The 15,002-nt window shown below is 47.7% G+C and overlaps 2 protein-coding genes across 53 annotated transcripts in view; one reads left to right on the top strand and one right to left on the bottom strand.

The window, feature by feature from the left end:
* Positions 1–7,039, top strand: part of RAD52 (RAD52 homolog, DNA repair protein) — a 79,923-nt gene extending 72,884 nt beyond the window's left edge. For 7 of the 11 annotated variants that reach the window (XM_034935138.3, XM_034935142.3, XM_063593282.1 and 4 more), the window contains 5 exons: positions 2,733–2,914; positions 3,072–3,211; positions 5,019–5,117; positions 5,427–5,654; positions 6,096–7,039. In XM_034935138.3, the coding sequence (XP_034791029.2) occupies positions 2,733–2,914; positions 3,072–3,211; positions 5,019–5,117; positions 5,427–5,654; positions 6,096–6,157 (711 nt within the window). In that variant the 3' untranslated portion in view covers positions 6,158–7,039. Of the gene's footprint in view, positions 1–2,147; positions 2,915–3,071; positions 3,212–5,018; positions 5,138–5,426; positions 5,655–6,095 lie in introns of those variants that run through there. The other 4 variants (XM_055095239.2, XM_055095240.1, XM_055095241.1 and 1 more) reach the window with 4 other exon arrangements.
* A 1,038-nt stretch (positions 7,040–8,077) lies between these two features.
* WNK1 (WNK lysine deficient protein kinase 1) overlaps positions 8,078–15,002 on the bottom strand; it is a 161,835-nt gene continuing 154,910 nt past the window's right edge. For 22 of the 42 annotated variants that reach the window (XM_034935107.3, XM_034935110.3, XM_034935112.3 and 19 more), the window contains 2 exons: positions 11,503–11,690; positions 8,078–11,056 (listed from right to left, as the gene is read on the bottom strand). In XM_034935107.3, coding sequence (XP_034790998.2) covers positions 10,739–11,056; positions 11,503–11,690 — 506 coding nt within the window. In that variant the 3' untranslated portion in view covers positions 8,078–10,738. Of the gene's footprint in view, positions 11,057–11,502; positions 11,691–13,192; positions 13,220–15,002 lie in introns of all 42 variants that reach the window. The other 20 variants (XM_034935104.3, XM_034935109.3, XM_034935106.3 and 17 more) reach the window with 1 other exon arrangement.

Genomic DNA, 15,002 nt, shown 5'->3' with positions numbered 1-15,002 from the left:
CAGAGGCGCCCCTCACCTCCCGGACAGGGCGGCTGGCCAGGCGGGGGGCTAACCCCCCCACCTCCCTCCCGGACGGGGCGGCTGGCCGGGCTGGGGGCTGACCCCCCCACCTCCCTCCCAGACAGAGCGGCTGGCCGGGCAGAGGGGCTCCTCACTTCCCAGTAGGGGCGGCCGGGCAGAGGCGCCCCCCCCCACCTCCTGGACAGGGCGGCTGGCCGGGCAGGGGGCTGATCCCCCCACCTCCCTCCCGGACGGGGCGGCTGGCCAGGCGGGGGGCTGATCCCCCCACCTCCCTCCCGGACGGGGCGGCTGGCCGGGCGGGGGGCTGACCCCCCCACCTCCCTCCCGGATGGGGCGGCTGGCCGGGAGGGGGGCTGACTCCCCCACCTCCCTCCCGGACGGGGCGGCTGGCCGGGCAGAGGGGCTCCTCACTTCCCAGTAGGCGCGGCCGGGCAGAGGCACCCCTCGCCTCCCGGACGGGGCGGCTGGCCAGGCGGGGGGCTGACCCCCCCACCTCCCTCCTGGACGAGGCGGCTGGCCGGGCAGAGGGGCTCCTCACTTTCCGGTAGGGGCAGCCGGGCAGAGGTGCCCCTCACCTCCCGGACGGGGCGGCTGGCCAGGCGGGGGGCTGACCCCCCCACCTCCCTCCCAGATGAGGAGGGAGGACGCTCCTCACTTCTCAGACGGGGTGGCTGCCGGGCGGAGGGGCTCCTCACTTCTCAGACGGGGCGGTTGCCAGGCAGAGGGTCTCCTCACTTCTCAGACAGGGCGGCCGGGCAGAGACACTCCTCACATCCCAGACGGGGCGGCAGGGCAGAGGTGCTCCCCACATCTCAGACGATGGGCGGCCGGGCAGAGGTGCTCCCCACATCTCAGACGATGGGCGGCCGGGCAGAGACGCTCCTCACTTCCCAGATGTGATGGCGGCCGGGAAGAGGCGCTCCTCACTTCCTAGATGGGATGGCGGCCGGGCAGAGACGCTCCTCACTTTCCAGACTGGGCAGCCAGGCAGAGGGGCTCCTCACATCCCAGACGATGGGCGGTCAGGCGGAGACGCTCCTCACTTCCCAGACGGGGTGGCTGCCAGGCAGAGGCTGCAATCTCGGCACTTAGGGAGGCCAAGGCAGGCGGCTGGGAGGTGGTTGTAGCGAGCCGAGATCACGCCACTGCACTCCAGCCTGGGCGCCATTGAGCACTGAGTTAACGAGACTCCGTCTGCAATCCCGGCACCTCGGGAGGCCGAGGCTGGCGGATCACTCGCGGTCAGGAGCTGGAGACCAGCCCAGCCGACACATCGAAACCCCGTCTCCACCAAAAAAAAATACGAAAACCAGTCAGGCGTGGCGGCGCACGCCTGCAATCGCAGGCACTCGGCAGGCTGAGGCAGGAGAATCGGGCAGGGAGGTTGCAGTGAGCTGAGATGGCAGCAGTACCGTCCAGCTTCGGCTCGGCATCAGAGGGAGACCGTGGAAAGAGGGGAGAGGGGAGAGGGGAGAGGGGAGATGGGGGAGGGGGGAGGGGAGAGGGGAGAGGGGAGAGGGAGCTCTATCTACCACACAGTCCTTCTCTGAATATGAGTCGGTCCCCCAGTCTTTCATATTTTTCAAAGCTCGTTTCTTTTTTTTGAGACACAGTCTTGCTCTGTCGCCCAGGCTGGAGTGCGGTGGTGCGATCTCCGCCCACTGCAACCTCTGCCTCCCGGGTTTAAGTGATTCTCCTGCCTCAGCCTCCCGAGTAGCTGGGATTGTTGGTGTGTGCCACCATGCCCAGCTAATTTTTTTTTTTTTTTTTTGTATTTTTAGTAGAGACAGGCTGCTACTCAGGAGTTCCTTCGATTTTTTTTTTGTATTTTTGTATTTTTGCCATTTTGGCCAGGCTGGTCTTGAACCCCTGGACTCAAGTGATCTGCTTCGGCTTGCCAAAGTGCTGGGATTACAGGCATGAGCCAACGTGCCTGGCCAAAGCTCATTTCTTTTTAAACTACTCATTTATCTTTCAATGTAGATATGAAATCTGCACTATAATTTTCATTTTCAGGTCAAAATGTAATCATCTTAATCCCTCATATTCAAACAATTATTCCATCAGCATCAGTTTTATGAATTGAGAGATGTTTTCCCAAGTAAAAATGTTCTGGATTTCTGTAGGAATCCGTGTGGAAATGAAACCATTTGCCCTGTGCCACGCAGCACAGGACTGTCCTTTCTCATGTTGATGAGATGCAGAGCAGCCCCGTTCTGGAAGATTCCTCGCAGCCTCGGCCAGCCGACGTCCGTGCCTCCCAGGGGTTCTTCCCTCTGTCCTTTGAAGGGTTCTTCGTGATGCCACAGCGCGCGCTCCCTCAGTGACGCGCGCGATTTGCAGGGGTGGCCCTGGCAGAAAGGGGTGAGAAGGTGCAGACCTCCACAGAGACTGTGTGTGCTCATTTCCGTGGAAAAAGGACAAGGAGGCAGCAAAGACAGACCCAGCAGCCCAGGAAAGATTCAAATGCGATTTTACAGAACATCTGCCCTAAGTCAAAACCAAAGAAGGATTCCTTTTTATCAAAACTTCACTAACACAGAACATGAAATTGTTTGGCTCCTCCTTCTCATGGAGTTACAGGACCTAGAAGGCGTGATGGATGGAGGATGTCAAATGCGATTTTCCAGGAATCGAAATCTGCGAGTCAGGGAGAAGAAGCGGAGGGCAAGAGCCAGTTGAAGGAATTTGTTTTTCTTCTTTCCTTCTAGTTGCCTCTTGAAGTGGATTTAACTAAAGCGAAGAGACAAGATTTTGAACCGTCTGTGGAAGAGGCAAGATACAACAGCTGCCGACCGAACATGGCCCTGGGACACCCACAACTACAGGAGGCGACCTCCCCTTCCAGACCAAGCCATGCTGTGATACAGGCGGACAAGGACTGCAGCTCCCGGTATGCGGCCTAAGTCCCCTTCCTTTCCTCTGCGGCCCCTTCCTATGTCACGGGGGCTGCCTCCACTCAGGCCTTCGGAGCCAGCCAGCCGTGCATGTGCTCCCAGCAGCCGTGGCTGTTGCTCAGGAGCCCTCGTCCCCGCTGTCCTCTCATGCAGAAGCCTGACCTCATCCGCCGTGGAGAGCGAGGCCACGCACCAGCGGAAGCTCCGGCAGAAGCAGCTGCAGCAGCAGTTCCGGGAGCGGATGGAGAAGCAGCACGTTCGAGTCTCCACGCCGTCAGCTGAGAAGAGTGAGGGTGAGTGAGGGGTGGGAGCAGAGCCCTGGGAGGTGTCTGCAGGAAGAAGTGTAGTCGCAGGGTCTTCTGATTCTCTGCGGTAACCCTGGGCCGGCTCCAAACCAGGCCTCGCTGGGACTTCTCTCAAGCTACACGCAGGAGAGATGAGCCCAGGAAATTCAGATATTTAAATCTGCTGTACACTTTCCCGTTTCTAAAGACAATGATTTTTTTTTTCCCCGTGGAACTAAGTGGGCCTTGATAAAATCTTCTAGAATTAGAAATTTCAGGGTAGAGAACTTTTTTTTGCTTCAAATGCTTTGGCCATCTCTACATTAGAAAGCCTTGGCCAGGCACGGTGGCTCATGTCCGTAATCCCAGCACTTTGGGAGGCCAAGGTGGGCGGATCACTTGAGGTCAGGAGTTTGAGACCAGCCTGGCCATCATGGCGAAACCCCGTCTCTATTAAAAATACATAAAAATTAGCCAGGTGTGGTGGTGCATGCCTGTGGTCCCCCCTACTCGGGAGGCTGAGGCAGAATTGCTTGAATCCAGAAGGCAGAGGTTGCAGTGAACCAAGATCGTGCCACTGCACTCCAGCCTGGGCAACAGAGTGAGACCCTGTCTCAAAAACAAAAACAAAAAAAACAAGCCTTGTGTTTCTGAGATATCTTCGAATACAAGGCAAAATTGGGATTGAGAATAACGGGAACTTTTGGCAGATTATTTATCAACTTTAGTTTATTTCAGAGTCCAGATTGAGTGGGAATAGTGATACAGACGCCTTCTTCTCTTTCTTCTCTGTCTCCCCACCTGTTCTCTCCTGCTCATCCAGCGGTAGGTAGTCCTTACTCAGAGAGTGGAAACAGAGAAAGGGCTTGTCTCAGACCCATCGAGCTTTTGCCCAGTTTTTCCCTACAAATTGTGAAGAAGATTCACAGAGGACTTGCTTCATGGTTGGTTCATTCATATGCCCCTCAGCACTGACAGGCTGAAATTAACATAAAAACCAAAACAGAACCACTTCCTGTCCTGTGGATGTCCTTACTGTTGAGTTATTGCAGGTGTTTAGCTTCTTAACCATTGCAGAAGCTCCCGGGTAGATTGTGGAGGAAGCTGCCCTCCAGGCCTTTCCTGCCCCTTGGCAGACAACCCGAGCCATTGTTATTTTAATCCATTTCACGCATCAGATTTTGGCTGAAGATTTTGTTTGTTGGTTTGTTTTCAGACAGGGTCTTGCTCTGTCACCCAGCCTGGAGTGCAGTGGCGGGATGAGGGTTCACTGCAGCTTTGACCTTCCTGAGCTCAAGTGATCCTCCTTCCTCAGCCTCCTGAGTGGCTGGGACTACAGGTGCATGCTACCACACCCGCTGATATTTTATTTTTTGTAGAGGTGGCGTCTCGAATTCCTGGTTTCAAGCGATCCTCCCACCTTGGCCTCCCAAAGTGCTGGGCTTACAGGTGTGAGCCACTGTGCCTGGTCAGATTTTAGTTTAAGATTTTGTTTGAGCAAGGGTTATGGCTGTAACAAGCAAGCCAGACACTGGATTAGATGGCCTGTGAGAAACCTTTTACTTTTGCTGTGAAAGGAGAAAGAAACTTGTTTTTCCCACTGGTGAGAAGAATTCAAACCACAGACAGATCTGTAGGTAGGACTGGGACTCGGGAATCTGAAGTTCTTTTTACTGGCTGAAGCAGCGTAGCCCTAAGCGGTGTTGTGCTTCTGAGAGTGTTCCCTCTAACAGGAGGGGAGTGGACCCACGCTCTGAAATCCCATGCAGTGATGTGATTGTGACTTGTCCTTTCTCTCCTCTGTGAACCGTGGCAGCGCCTCCGGCCCCTCCTCTGACGCACAGCACTCCTGTAACCGTCTCAGAACCACTCCCGGAGAAAGACTTCCTTGCAGGAGTGACTCAAGAATTAATCAGTAAATACCTTGAAATGCTTGTAAGCTACTGTGCTGTATGTTTCTAGTAGCCACAGAATACCTTTTAGGCGACATAAAAATCCTCATTTTCGTGTGGTTTTGTTGAGGGGGTTCTGGCTGATAGCATATGTCCAGTTCCTCTTTGGTCCTAACCAAAGGGAAGTGTACTTTTAGGGGGAGGGGAGAGAAATTCCAAAAACTTTCAGAAGGTACTGAAGACATGGAATTTCTGAGGGCCAGTTTTTCCAGTGCTTTCTGTGAGAATACTTCATTATTTGCTGATGACGCACTTTTCCTTGACCTCTGTAGAGACTCTTGAAGACAACTCTGAAAAGTGGGCTGTGGCTCCCGATGCAGGGGATGGTGTGGTCAGGCCCTCGTCTACAGCAGACCCAGCCCAGGCCTCTGACACACTAGCCTTGAACAACCAGATGGTGACCCAGAACAGGACTCCACACAGCCTTTGCCACCAGAAACCACAAGCAAAATCTGGATCTTGGGACCTCCAAACTTATAGCGCCGACCAACGCACAACAGGTAGCAGAGAGGTGTTTAGGCACAAAAATTAAAGGGAGATCCTAGCTTTAATTCTGGGAATTTTTGAGGAAGGATGACATTTCATTTAAAGTTTGATAGAATCGGGAACTTCTATTAGGGAATGGCACTGCAAGTAGAACAGAATTGATTTAAGAGCCAGAACTTTTCCTTTGGGCTCCTGACTTCAGGTGCAGCCCTTTTCAGCTCCTGATAATAGCAGGAAGCGGAAACGACTGCATGGAGAGCTGTCCCTCCCAGCAGCAGGTCTGTCATGAGCACGAGGCCACTCGGTCTAGGAGAATCATCTGCCTTCCTCCTAACAGTAATTCTCATTCTTGGGCTTAGTCTAAATTAGGATCATTAATATAATCCAGAAATCATTAGCTGTCAGTTTATTTTAAAATTATGGCAGCTACATTTAAGCCATTTTGTCTTCCATAGGAAACTGGGAATCTCATAGGAAGAGCCAGGACATGAAGAAAAGGAAATATGATCCATCTTAACTGAGGCTCAGGCCACATGATTGGACTCTGTCACAAAGGGACTTTGGAAAACTACTTTTTGGTCATGAAATTGTTCATCGCTCCTGGAGAATGAACGTCATTGCGATTTATCTTGCTTCATTCTGAACCTTATCAAGAGGATCTGACTGAGAGCCCACTGCAGTTAGAGCTGAGCACTTTTGAAAAGCTTGTCCATCACTCTAGTAGGGAGAGGCTCTGGACAGATGAATACCTTTTCTTCGGCTTGTGAGGCTTCCCACTATTTATTACTGAACTATTATGTTAATAAAGATGGACATTTTAGGAATCACCAATGGCTCCTTGCCCTCGAGCAATATAGGCCAGACTTGGTCCTAAGCACCTGCCTCAGCAATTGTCTACATTCGGCTGTTTTGCATAACGTCTGCCTTCTTTCCTTTACGGTCCATGCCTTTAATGTTGTCCACATTAAGCACTGTGGATCACGACAGGAAAAAGGTTGGAGCAGTGCTTTTCACTACTTTGTATCAATCCAGGCTACAATCTTCATTTAATATAAATAATTTATGGATTTATGACATTACAATCCTGCATTGTTTCAAGATGGACATTTTTTCCTAAGGAAGGAAATAATCAAGACCACGAAAAAAGCTGTTTTTTTTTTTTTTTTTGAGACGGGGTCTGGCTGTGTTGCCCTGACTGGAGTTCAGTGGTGCAAACACAGCTCTCTCCACAACCTCCTGGGCTCAAGTGATACTCCCACCTCTGCCTTACAAAATACAGGGATTACTGGTGTGAGCCACTGTGTCTGTCTGGCCAGAAAAGGCATTTTTGAGAAAGCAAATCGTATACCTTATTAACAAAATAGAATATATATATATTGCTTATCTGAAATGCTTGAAACCAGAATTGTTTTGCATTTTTTGAATATTTATATACACATAATGAGACCTTGGGGATGGGACCCAAGTCTGAACGTGGAATTCACCTGTGTTTCGTGTATATGCCTCATACACATAATTTTGTGCATGAAACAAAGTTTTTGTATAAGAAGATACACTGCAGCTGAAGGGGGCTGGGCCTTTTTTTCTCTTAGGGTCGCTGCATAAACTGTTGTATGCCTGGTGCTTTGCGACTTGTCACACAAGGTCACGTGTGGAATTTTCCACTTCTGGCATCACATCAGTGCTCAGAAATTTTCTGATCTCAGAGCATTTCTTCAATTAGGGATGCTCAAACGCAACTGTTTCTACTTCCCCATTTCAGGTGTGAGATGTAACCCACCTTGACCATAAATTGGCTTTTCATAGTGCTCAGATGTTTCACAATTCTTCCCCCAAAATAATGAAGTTTGCAGTTTAACTTTTTTTTTGAGAGGGGGGTCTGGCTCTGTAGCGCAGGCTGGAGTGCAGCGGTGCCATCTTGACTCATTGCAGCCTCCGCCTGCCAGGATTCAAGCGATTCTCCTGCCTCAGGCTCCCGAGTAGCTGGGATTACAGACACCCACCACGACGCCCGACTAATTTTTGTATTTTTAGTAGAGGAGACGGGGTTTCTCCATGTTGGCCAGGCTGGTCTCAAACTGACCTCAAGTGATCTGCCCACCTCGGCCTCCCAAAGTAAAAAGTACTAGAATTATAGGCATGAGCCATTGCGCCCAGCCAATTTAATTTTTTTAGACGTATTATTTTGGGCTGGGCTGTGGCTAATCTTGAAGCAGTGACTTCCTATTTTTTGGCTCAGACCCATTTGGGAAGCTGTGAACCTGAGATAAGGAAGTCTGAAAGTACTAGCCGGCAGCCGACCGTTTCTATTCCTTTGGAAGTTAAGGAGGCAGCAAAGGAGCTCCCAGGAATTAGGAATCCAGTTATAAATTGCACTTAACTCAAAATAGTGCCAATGAGAATGTGAAGGAATCTTCTGGAAATGAAACCCCACAGCTCAACAAAAGCAAGTTTGGTTTATTTGAATGGTTTCATTAAATAAGTCTACAAAGGTAACAAACTGAAGCACAAAGCGCAATCTTACAAGAAGCGCAACACCGAGTTAGTGCAAAATGTACAATTAACGGCTGCTGAGAAACCCCCAAAGTAAGTTTGAATTTTTATTTTTATTTTTAACAGTGTACATTGTTAAATAATGTAAGGAAAACATTTATAATTCAGAAAGTTTTTAATGTGGAAAAAGATACTCAAAGTGTACTATTAACACAAAAATAATTTAAACAAACAGTTCAGTAGCACTAGTTCATTCCTCTAGGCTTGTTATTTCATACACAGGAGGATGAAATCAACAGTAAATAACACCAGTTCTGACTTTTTTTGTGTATGAGTGAAAAGATGTCAAAATTATTATTAAACCCAAATAACAGATGATAATGTGCTGCATGAGGCTCCACTGCTCCTCTGGTATAAAGTATGTTTCACTCTTGGGTGGCCCCTTTCTCAGCTACTCAGCCCCTTGTTGGTTCTATCCTTACTCTCTCCACAAGAAATATAAGCAGAGACTAAATAAATCATTTTAAAGCAGGGGTGGAAGCCCTTGCCCTTTTCCTTTCTACCTTTTAAAAACCTTCAGCTCTCATTTGCATATTTAGGGCCGTAGACCAACTTACTTACTTATTAAGGGAAGCAGGGCCCTTAAGGAATGAACAGGGTACAGGAGCCTCCAGCCTCTTTCTGTGGTAGTGGTGGTGGTGGTGATTCCCAGAATATGCCATTGACGTGGGTAAAAGGTTGGAAATATTTTCAGTTTCCCAACTAAGAGTCAAGAAGCACCCCAAAATTAAGAGTCCTAGCTTCTTTCTTTTTGTCTTCAGAGATAACAAAGATCCTAAACATAGCCAGTTAGGACAGTATTTCCGGAAAGCTCTGAAAATAATTAATAACTACCCATTACAAGGAGGCATAGCACTAAATAACACTGATTGGTTGCAGTTATTACTTACGGGGAGTATTTATTTGAAAATGTGAACATATTAGTTGTCCTTCTAGAAATAAAGGTGGCACAATAGATTATGATCCTGCAACCATTTGGACATCATAAAGGAAATGAGTAGGAATAAGTATTCTTTCCTAGAATGATTAATTCAGATGTGGAAAGATAGATTCACTTTCCACAAAATGTAGTACCCCAAGCTGAGAAATGCATGGTACATGTGCAACAAGAGGAAAGCAATCCAAACAGTTTTTCTGAGAGCAACTTTCTCCATCTGTGACTTTTCACTATCAGGTTCCCCAACTTGAAAACTAGCCCCCACCCCCTTCTCTTTATGTTCAATTTCTTCTAGGTCACGTCTGTTCAAGCCTAGCTCAAATAAGAAAGGTTTATATGACAGTCCCTGGCCAGGCAGCACGTTTGTTTCCTCATTCTTTAGTCTTTGTCTTTCACCCAGCACACACCATTCTTTTAAGTTGCCCAATTTTGTTACAACACCCCCTCCTCACTATTCCTGAAACAGAACTTTCTGTTTTTAACCACTGATGCCAACTTAACTTCCCACCCTACTCATCTTACACCTGCTCTAGACAAAGTTGTTGAATGACTTCTTAAAAAAATACTTTTTCAATTTCCCTTTGGCATAACCACTGCTGGACTGCTGGGGTCACATGGACCTAAGATTTCCTTCCACATGCCCTTTATTGATCTGGGGTCTGATAAGTTGATGCTAATGGCAGAAGCAATAGAAGTCCAAGGCACTAAAATGTCCAGCAAGCAACACTGGGAAACAGAAGTATTCAAGTACAGTAATTTATACAATTTTACATTCACATTTATTTATCTAATACAATGGAAATACAAAGGAAAAAGTTAAAGTGTCTCAATAAGTAAAGGACAGAGCTAGCTTTTTTTGGAACTTTTTAAACGTTTCATATTTTACTCTTAAAACTACTGTTGTCCAACAACATTTTATATATCACAGTGTTTCCACATCAAAACTGATGGCAAAGTTACATGTCCGCAGGGAACTTAATTTTTTTTTTTCCTAATTGCTAATGCTGCAGTCAAAGCTGCTAATATCTTTTGCTTAAAGCACTAATGACCTATCATAAGAAAGAGTTGCACCCCAGTACCCTGGTATTTTTCACTGGGTTCTAAAGAGCAAAGAAAAAATAAAAAAGAGAGGGGTTAAAAAAAAGGGAGGAGGGCAGGGTAGGAGAGAGCCCAGTAGGTGGTTTTTGTCCTGTGGTTCGGATTCTTGAGGGAGTAAGGGATTCAGGGCATGTACCAAAAGCAAGAGCTCCACCCACTCAAAATTACAGATGGGTTTGATTTTACATTGAGTTCTCCAGCTTCCTTATGAACAAGACTTTCCTAGCCCTCATCCTCATTACTGAGTATAGATAAACAGGAAAGCATGGTCTGAAGCTGCCCCTTGACAAAAAAGCTGTTCTTTCCTTCCTCTCCCACTCCAATAACTGGAGCGGGGGAGACTCTCCATTCTGAGGGCTCAATGCAGTATTAAAAACATTCCCCTCTGGCAAGAAATAACCAGTTAAATGCAGCACTAGTAGTTAGTATATAGGCTACTTCCCACCCCCCACCCACCCCCTCAGCATTCCATCTCCTGCCCCCAGATCTATTCAGTTAATGTCTCTAGGTCTAAGTGGTCCGCAGGTTGGAGCCTGGGGGGTTGCTGATGGATTTCTGCAAATTGCTGATGTTGAAATTCTGCAAGGAGGCAGTTCCCACAGGTTGGAACTGGCCAAGTGGCTGTGGTGCTGGGCCACCCGTCCCACTCCATTGAGTGCCAAATGGGGTAGCTGGAAAGCCATACTGCTGTGGGGGGCACATAGACTTGGTGAAGTGACCTAGAGAGGTAGCTGATGCTGCAGAGATGGGGGCAGAGCCACCCAGGTTCGAGGTCATGGAGATGCACAGTTGCCCAGGTGCAGAGAACTTCCTTGCCATTCCAGGGCCCTGAAAACAAAACCACCACGTGTCATGTCTGGTGTGGGCCATGGGTATAAAATGTGTGGCGCTAACATATACTTCTAGTATAATCCTGTAAGATACAGCAAAACAGTCTTCTGTAGTATTTATTGGCTCTTTATATTTACCAAGTAAGGGTGAAAATAATCCTGATGAGAGGGGAGGGATGACGTGTGTGTGTGTGTGTGTCTGTGTGTGTGTAGTTGAGGATGATGAAGGAAAAACGAAGAAGAAAAAGTTGAGCTGACCAATAAGAGGTTAGGAATTCAGGGAAGGAAAAATAAAAGGGTACCTGGGGGATTTTTGCCTTGTTTTTCTGAAGTGTTAAAATTGAAGAAGGTCGTGGTGTAAGACGTTAAGCAGCAGCTTAGTTGTTTCTATCACCCTGACTCAGATGTGTGTTACGGATTCTCTGTGGCCAAAGAGAGACTTACCTCATAATTCATGTGCCCTTTGCTTCCTCTCCTGCCTGAGAGATTCATGGCATCTCGGGCCCAATTGTCTACCAACTTGTGCAAGTCATCTGTGAATGTGCCCTTCCTGCTGGACGTCATGGCAGGAGGCTGAGCTTGGGCGGCTTGGCTGTTCACTGTTGCCCCAACAGTGTTTGTGCTGCTGGTCCCTATTATAAGCAACAGAATACGAGCATTAAAAGAAGCCTAGGTTACAATTTCAGGAAGAGGGAAAACTTCACGGGATGATGAATGGCAAGCCACAGAATGGGGAGAGGATGAACTGGGAAGCCATGCAAGAAGGGAAGATTCCAAGGTTTTATTTAGCCGTTTGTTTTGGTATAACAGGGTGATGAAAAGTTTCTCTTCAGTAGCTGCTGCTAAGCCTGAACAACTCAGGATGACGGTAGGTACACAGGCAGGGGCCTCTTTCAGTCCATTCACAAAGCACCTAAGAGTATTGGAACTGCTCGCCAGTACGCTATTCCCAGCATCACGTTGCTGATGGAGGTGTGATACGATCAGCAAGGCTAGTTGCTCTGGAATTTTGCAGAATGCAGGGAAAAAGAGGTTTTCTTGTGCATTGGGCGCAGTTAAAGTAGGAGTAGGAAAAGATGCTTGGCTAAGGAGAAGGTGGGTTTCCAAACCACTGGACACTGCCACATTCTTTAGTCCTTTTTTTTTTTTGAGATGGAGTCTCACTCTATTACCCAGGCTGGAGTGCAGTGGTACGATCCCACCTAACTGCAACCCCTGCCTCCTGGGTTCAAGCGATTCTCCTGTCTCAGCCTCCAGAGTAGCTGGGATTGTAGGTGTGCACCACCATGCTCAGTTAATTTTTGTATTTTAGTAGAGACAGGGTTTTGCCATGTTGGCCAGGCTGGTCTCAAGAACTCCTGACCCTCAAGTGATCCGCCTGCCTTGGCCTCCCAAAGTGCTGGGATTACAGACGTGAGCCACCACGCCCGGCTTTTTTTTTTTTTTTTTTTTTAAAGGAAGGGTCTCTTCTTTTTCTGTCACCCAGGCTGGATACAGCGGCACAATCACGTCTCACTGCAGCCTCCAACTCCTCCTGCCTCAGCCTCCCAAGTAGCTTGGGACTAGACGTATGCACTTCCACACCCAGTTAATTTTCTACTTTTTTATATAGACAGAATCTCCATATGTTGCTTAGTCATGAACTGCTGGGCTCAGGCAATCCTGCCATGTCAGTCTCCCAAAGTGCTGGGATTACAGGTATGAGCCACCATGCTCAGCCTAGCCATTCTTTAAATAGAGAGAGGTAATAAGAGAAGTAGCATGCTGTGTTCAGAAAAGTTTTTCACCTGGACCCATAAACATGAATTTGCAAACATAAACTTGGGAGGGGTTAACCTCTCCCAATTTCCCATGAGTAAAGAACAAGATTATTCATGAGGAAAGGACTGTATGGTGTGCCTGAATCTTTCAACTTCAGGAAGACATGGTTTTCCTGAAGATGACCTCAGTTTCAATTGGCTCAAGGATTCCCACCGCTTCTCCCCACTCTTCCCAGAACAGCAAGCACTCCCATGTAGAAGCGACAAGAAAATGCAGCTGAGGCAGGGTGCAAAGGGGAGGAGGAAGCTTTGCGGTTATGATGACGGAACTCTATTTCTGCGGTTTGATGAGAGAGGAGGGAGTCTATGCCTGCCTGATTTCGGCTCTGCTGGAGGGCACACTGAAGATTATTCCAAGAGGCACGTTTTGGGGAAGAGGGAAAGAAGAGTCATGGTCTTGTCTGTTTTCCTTACCCCCCACTGTCTTACCAGATCTCACGTGTTACAGAATAAATAAAAGCTCCTAAAGTAAGTTGTGAACCACTAGTCCTTAAGGTACCCAAGTAATGCTGGGGGTAAGTAAGTGCATGCGTTTTCCTGCTTTCAAGGTCAAAGCCGCACCAGATCACAGCAGCACACCTAACGCAATCCTGCCACTTAAAAGCCTGTTACTGACCATCGCTGGTCTCAAGTCAAGCTTATATCCTACCACCTGGGGAATGGCACACACAAGCATGTCTGTGCTGCAGTAACAGCTAATTCTGAGGTGAAGCTGCAGTGAGGAAGGTCACATGCTTCTTACCACTATGGCAAGACACGGAACTACTGCAGTGTGAGTGTCAGCTCACTTCTTGGTGCCTGCTGGAGCCACAAGGGGATTGCTATTGCACATACAGTGTGAAGGGAAGAGTAAGTTCCCCTACAGTACAGGAAACCCAAGGGGAGAAGCATGAGAGCACAGAAAACAGCCTTCCATGAACAGCAAATGTGAGAGAGTGGTGAAGTGGGAAGCACAGGCAATGAGGATGGGCAGTCATGACAGTGAGTGACTCAATCTAGAAAGCAAGCATATCACATGCATGGGGATTGTCATCCTGTTTGAACAATTATTGCTTGGTGAGCTTGATGTGAGAGACAATCAAAACAAAAAACAGAAATAATCACGGGAGCAGAGCTGTCAAAAGCTAAATACAAGAAGCTGAGGAGACGTGACCATTGCTTATCCACACAGAGCTCATGCTGGGAGACACACCTCTCTAGTCTGTCGCCCCTGATGCTGCGAGGCCCCTTTAGAACGAAATTTCACTTTTCATTTTACCCTACATTACCTAATACAGGATTCTCTATGAGGAAAGAGAAACCATGAGGAAGAGTCAACCATACAGCTAAACCTTCACGTTCTGGCTTCTGTATACAGGCCTCCCATTAAAGAATGAAACAAACCTATCATTTTCTGACCAGAAATTAACTCCTAAGAAAAGGAGACTTGACTATAAAAGATGTAGAAAGGCCTTTGAGAGAATATGCTAACTTCTTAACCTTTTTTAGTTCTTCTGAAAAGCCCTAATAAGTACTAGACTTACCCCCAAGATTCATTTTTAAATCTCCTCCTGCCATTATAATACATTTCCCCTATTCCCACATCACCAGATCCTACTAACAATAACCTATTATGAACCATAACTTACAGCCCAGCATCCCCAGTACAGAATTTCCCCGTTGACCCTACCTTACAACACTGTAAGTGGCCTTCTCATTAAAGTATGAGAAGCCACAGTCTAAGAAGACAAACTCTAGAAAGTGGTGTTTTTCTCCTCGTCAATCTAGCACACATCTCCCACTTCAGTGTGAACATGGGAGGGCATGGACTTTTGTATGCTTTCGTCACTGCTGAGTTTCCAGTTGGGGTAATAACACTGCCCGGCACATATTTGCTGACCAAAGGATCGCTCTCCTATAGGAACTGGGCATCCCTGACCTCCCTATATATGGCCATTACCAATCCATGTCTGTCACAAGCTAGGCTCACATGGGGTTATCACTGAGGGCACCGACTAGGAGATGATTTCTCAATTAAGCATGTTAAATATTTATTAGAATAGGATACAGAGATAGATGGAAGTTAGGAATCAGGGAGCTATGAGACTGCAGAGTTGAAAGAACTCATGGTTAACAGGCTTTGCA

The sequence above is a fragment of the Pan paniscus genome, chromosome 10, assembly GCF_029289425.2.
Source record: "Pan paniscus chromosome 10, NHGRI_mPanPan1-v2.0_pri, whole genome shotgun sequence".
Classification (NCBI taxonomy): Eukaryota; Metazoa; Chordata; class Mammalia; order Primates; family Hominidae; genus Pan; species Pan paniscus.
Note: the sequence above shows the minus strand (reverse complement) of the source record. Positions and strands in the feature narration are given on the sequence as shown.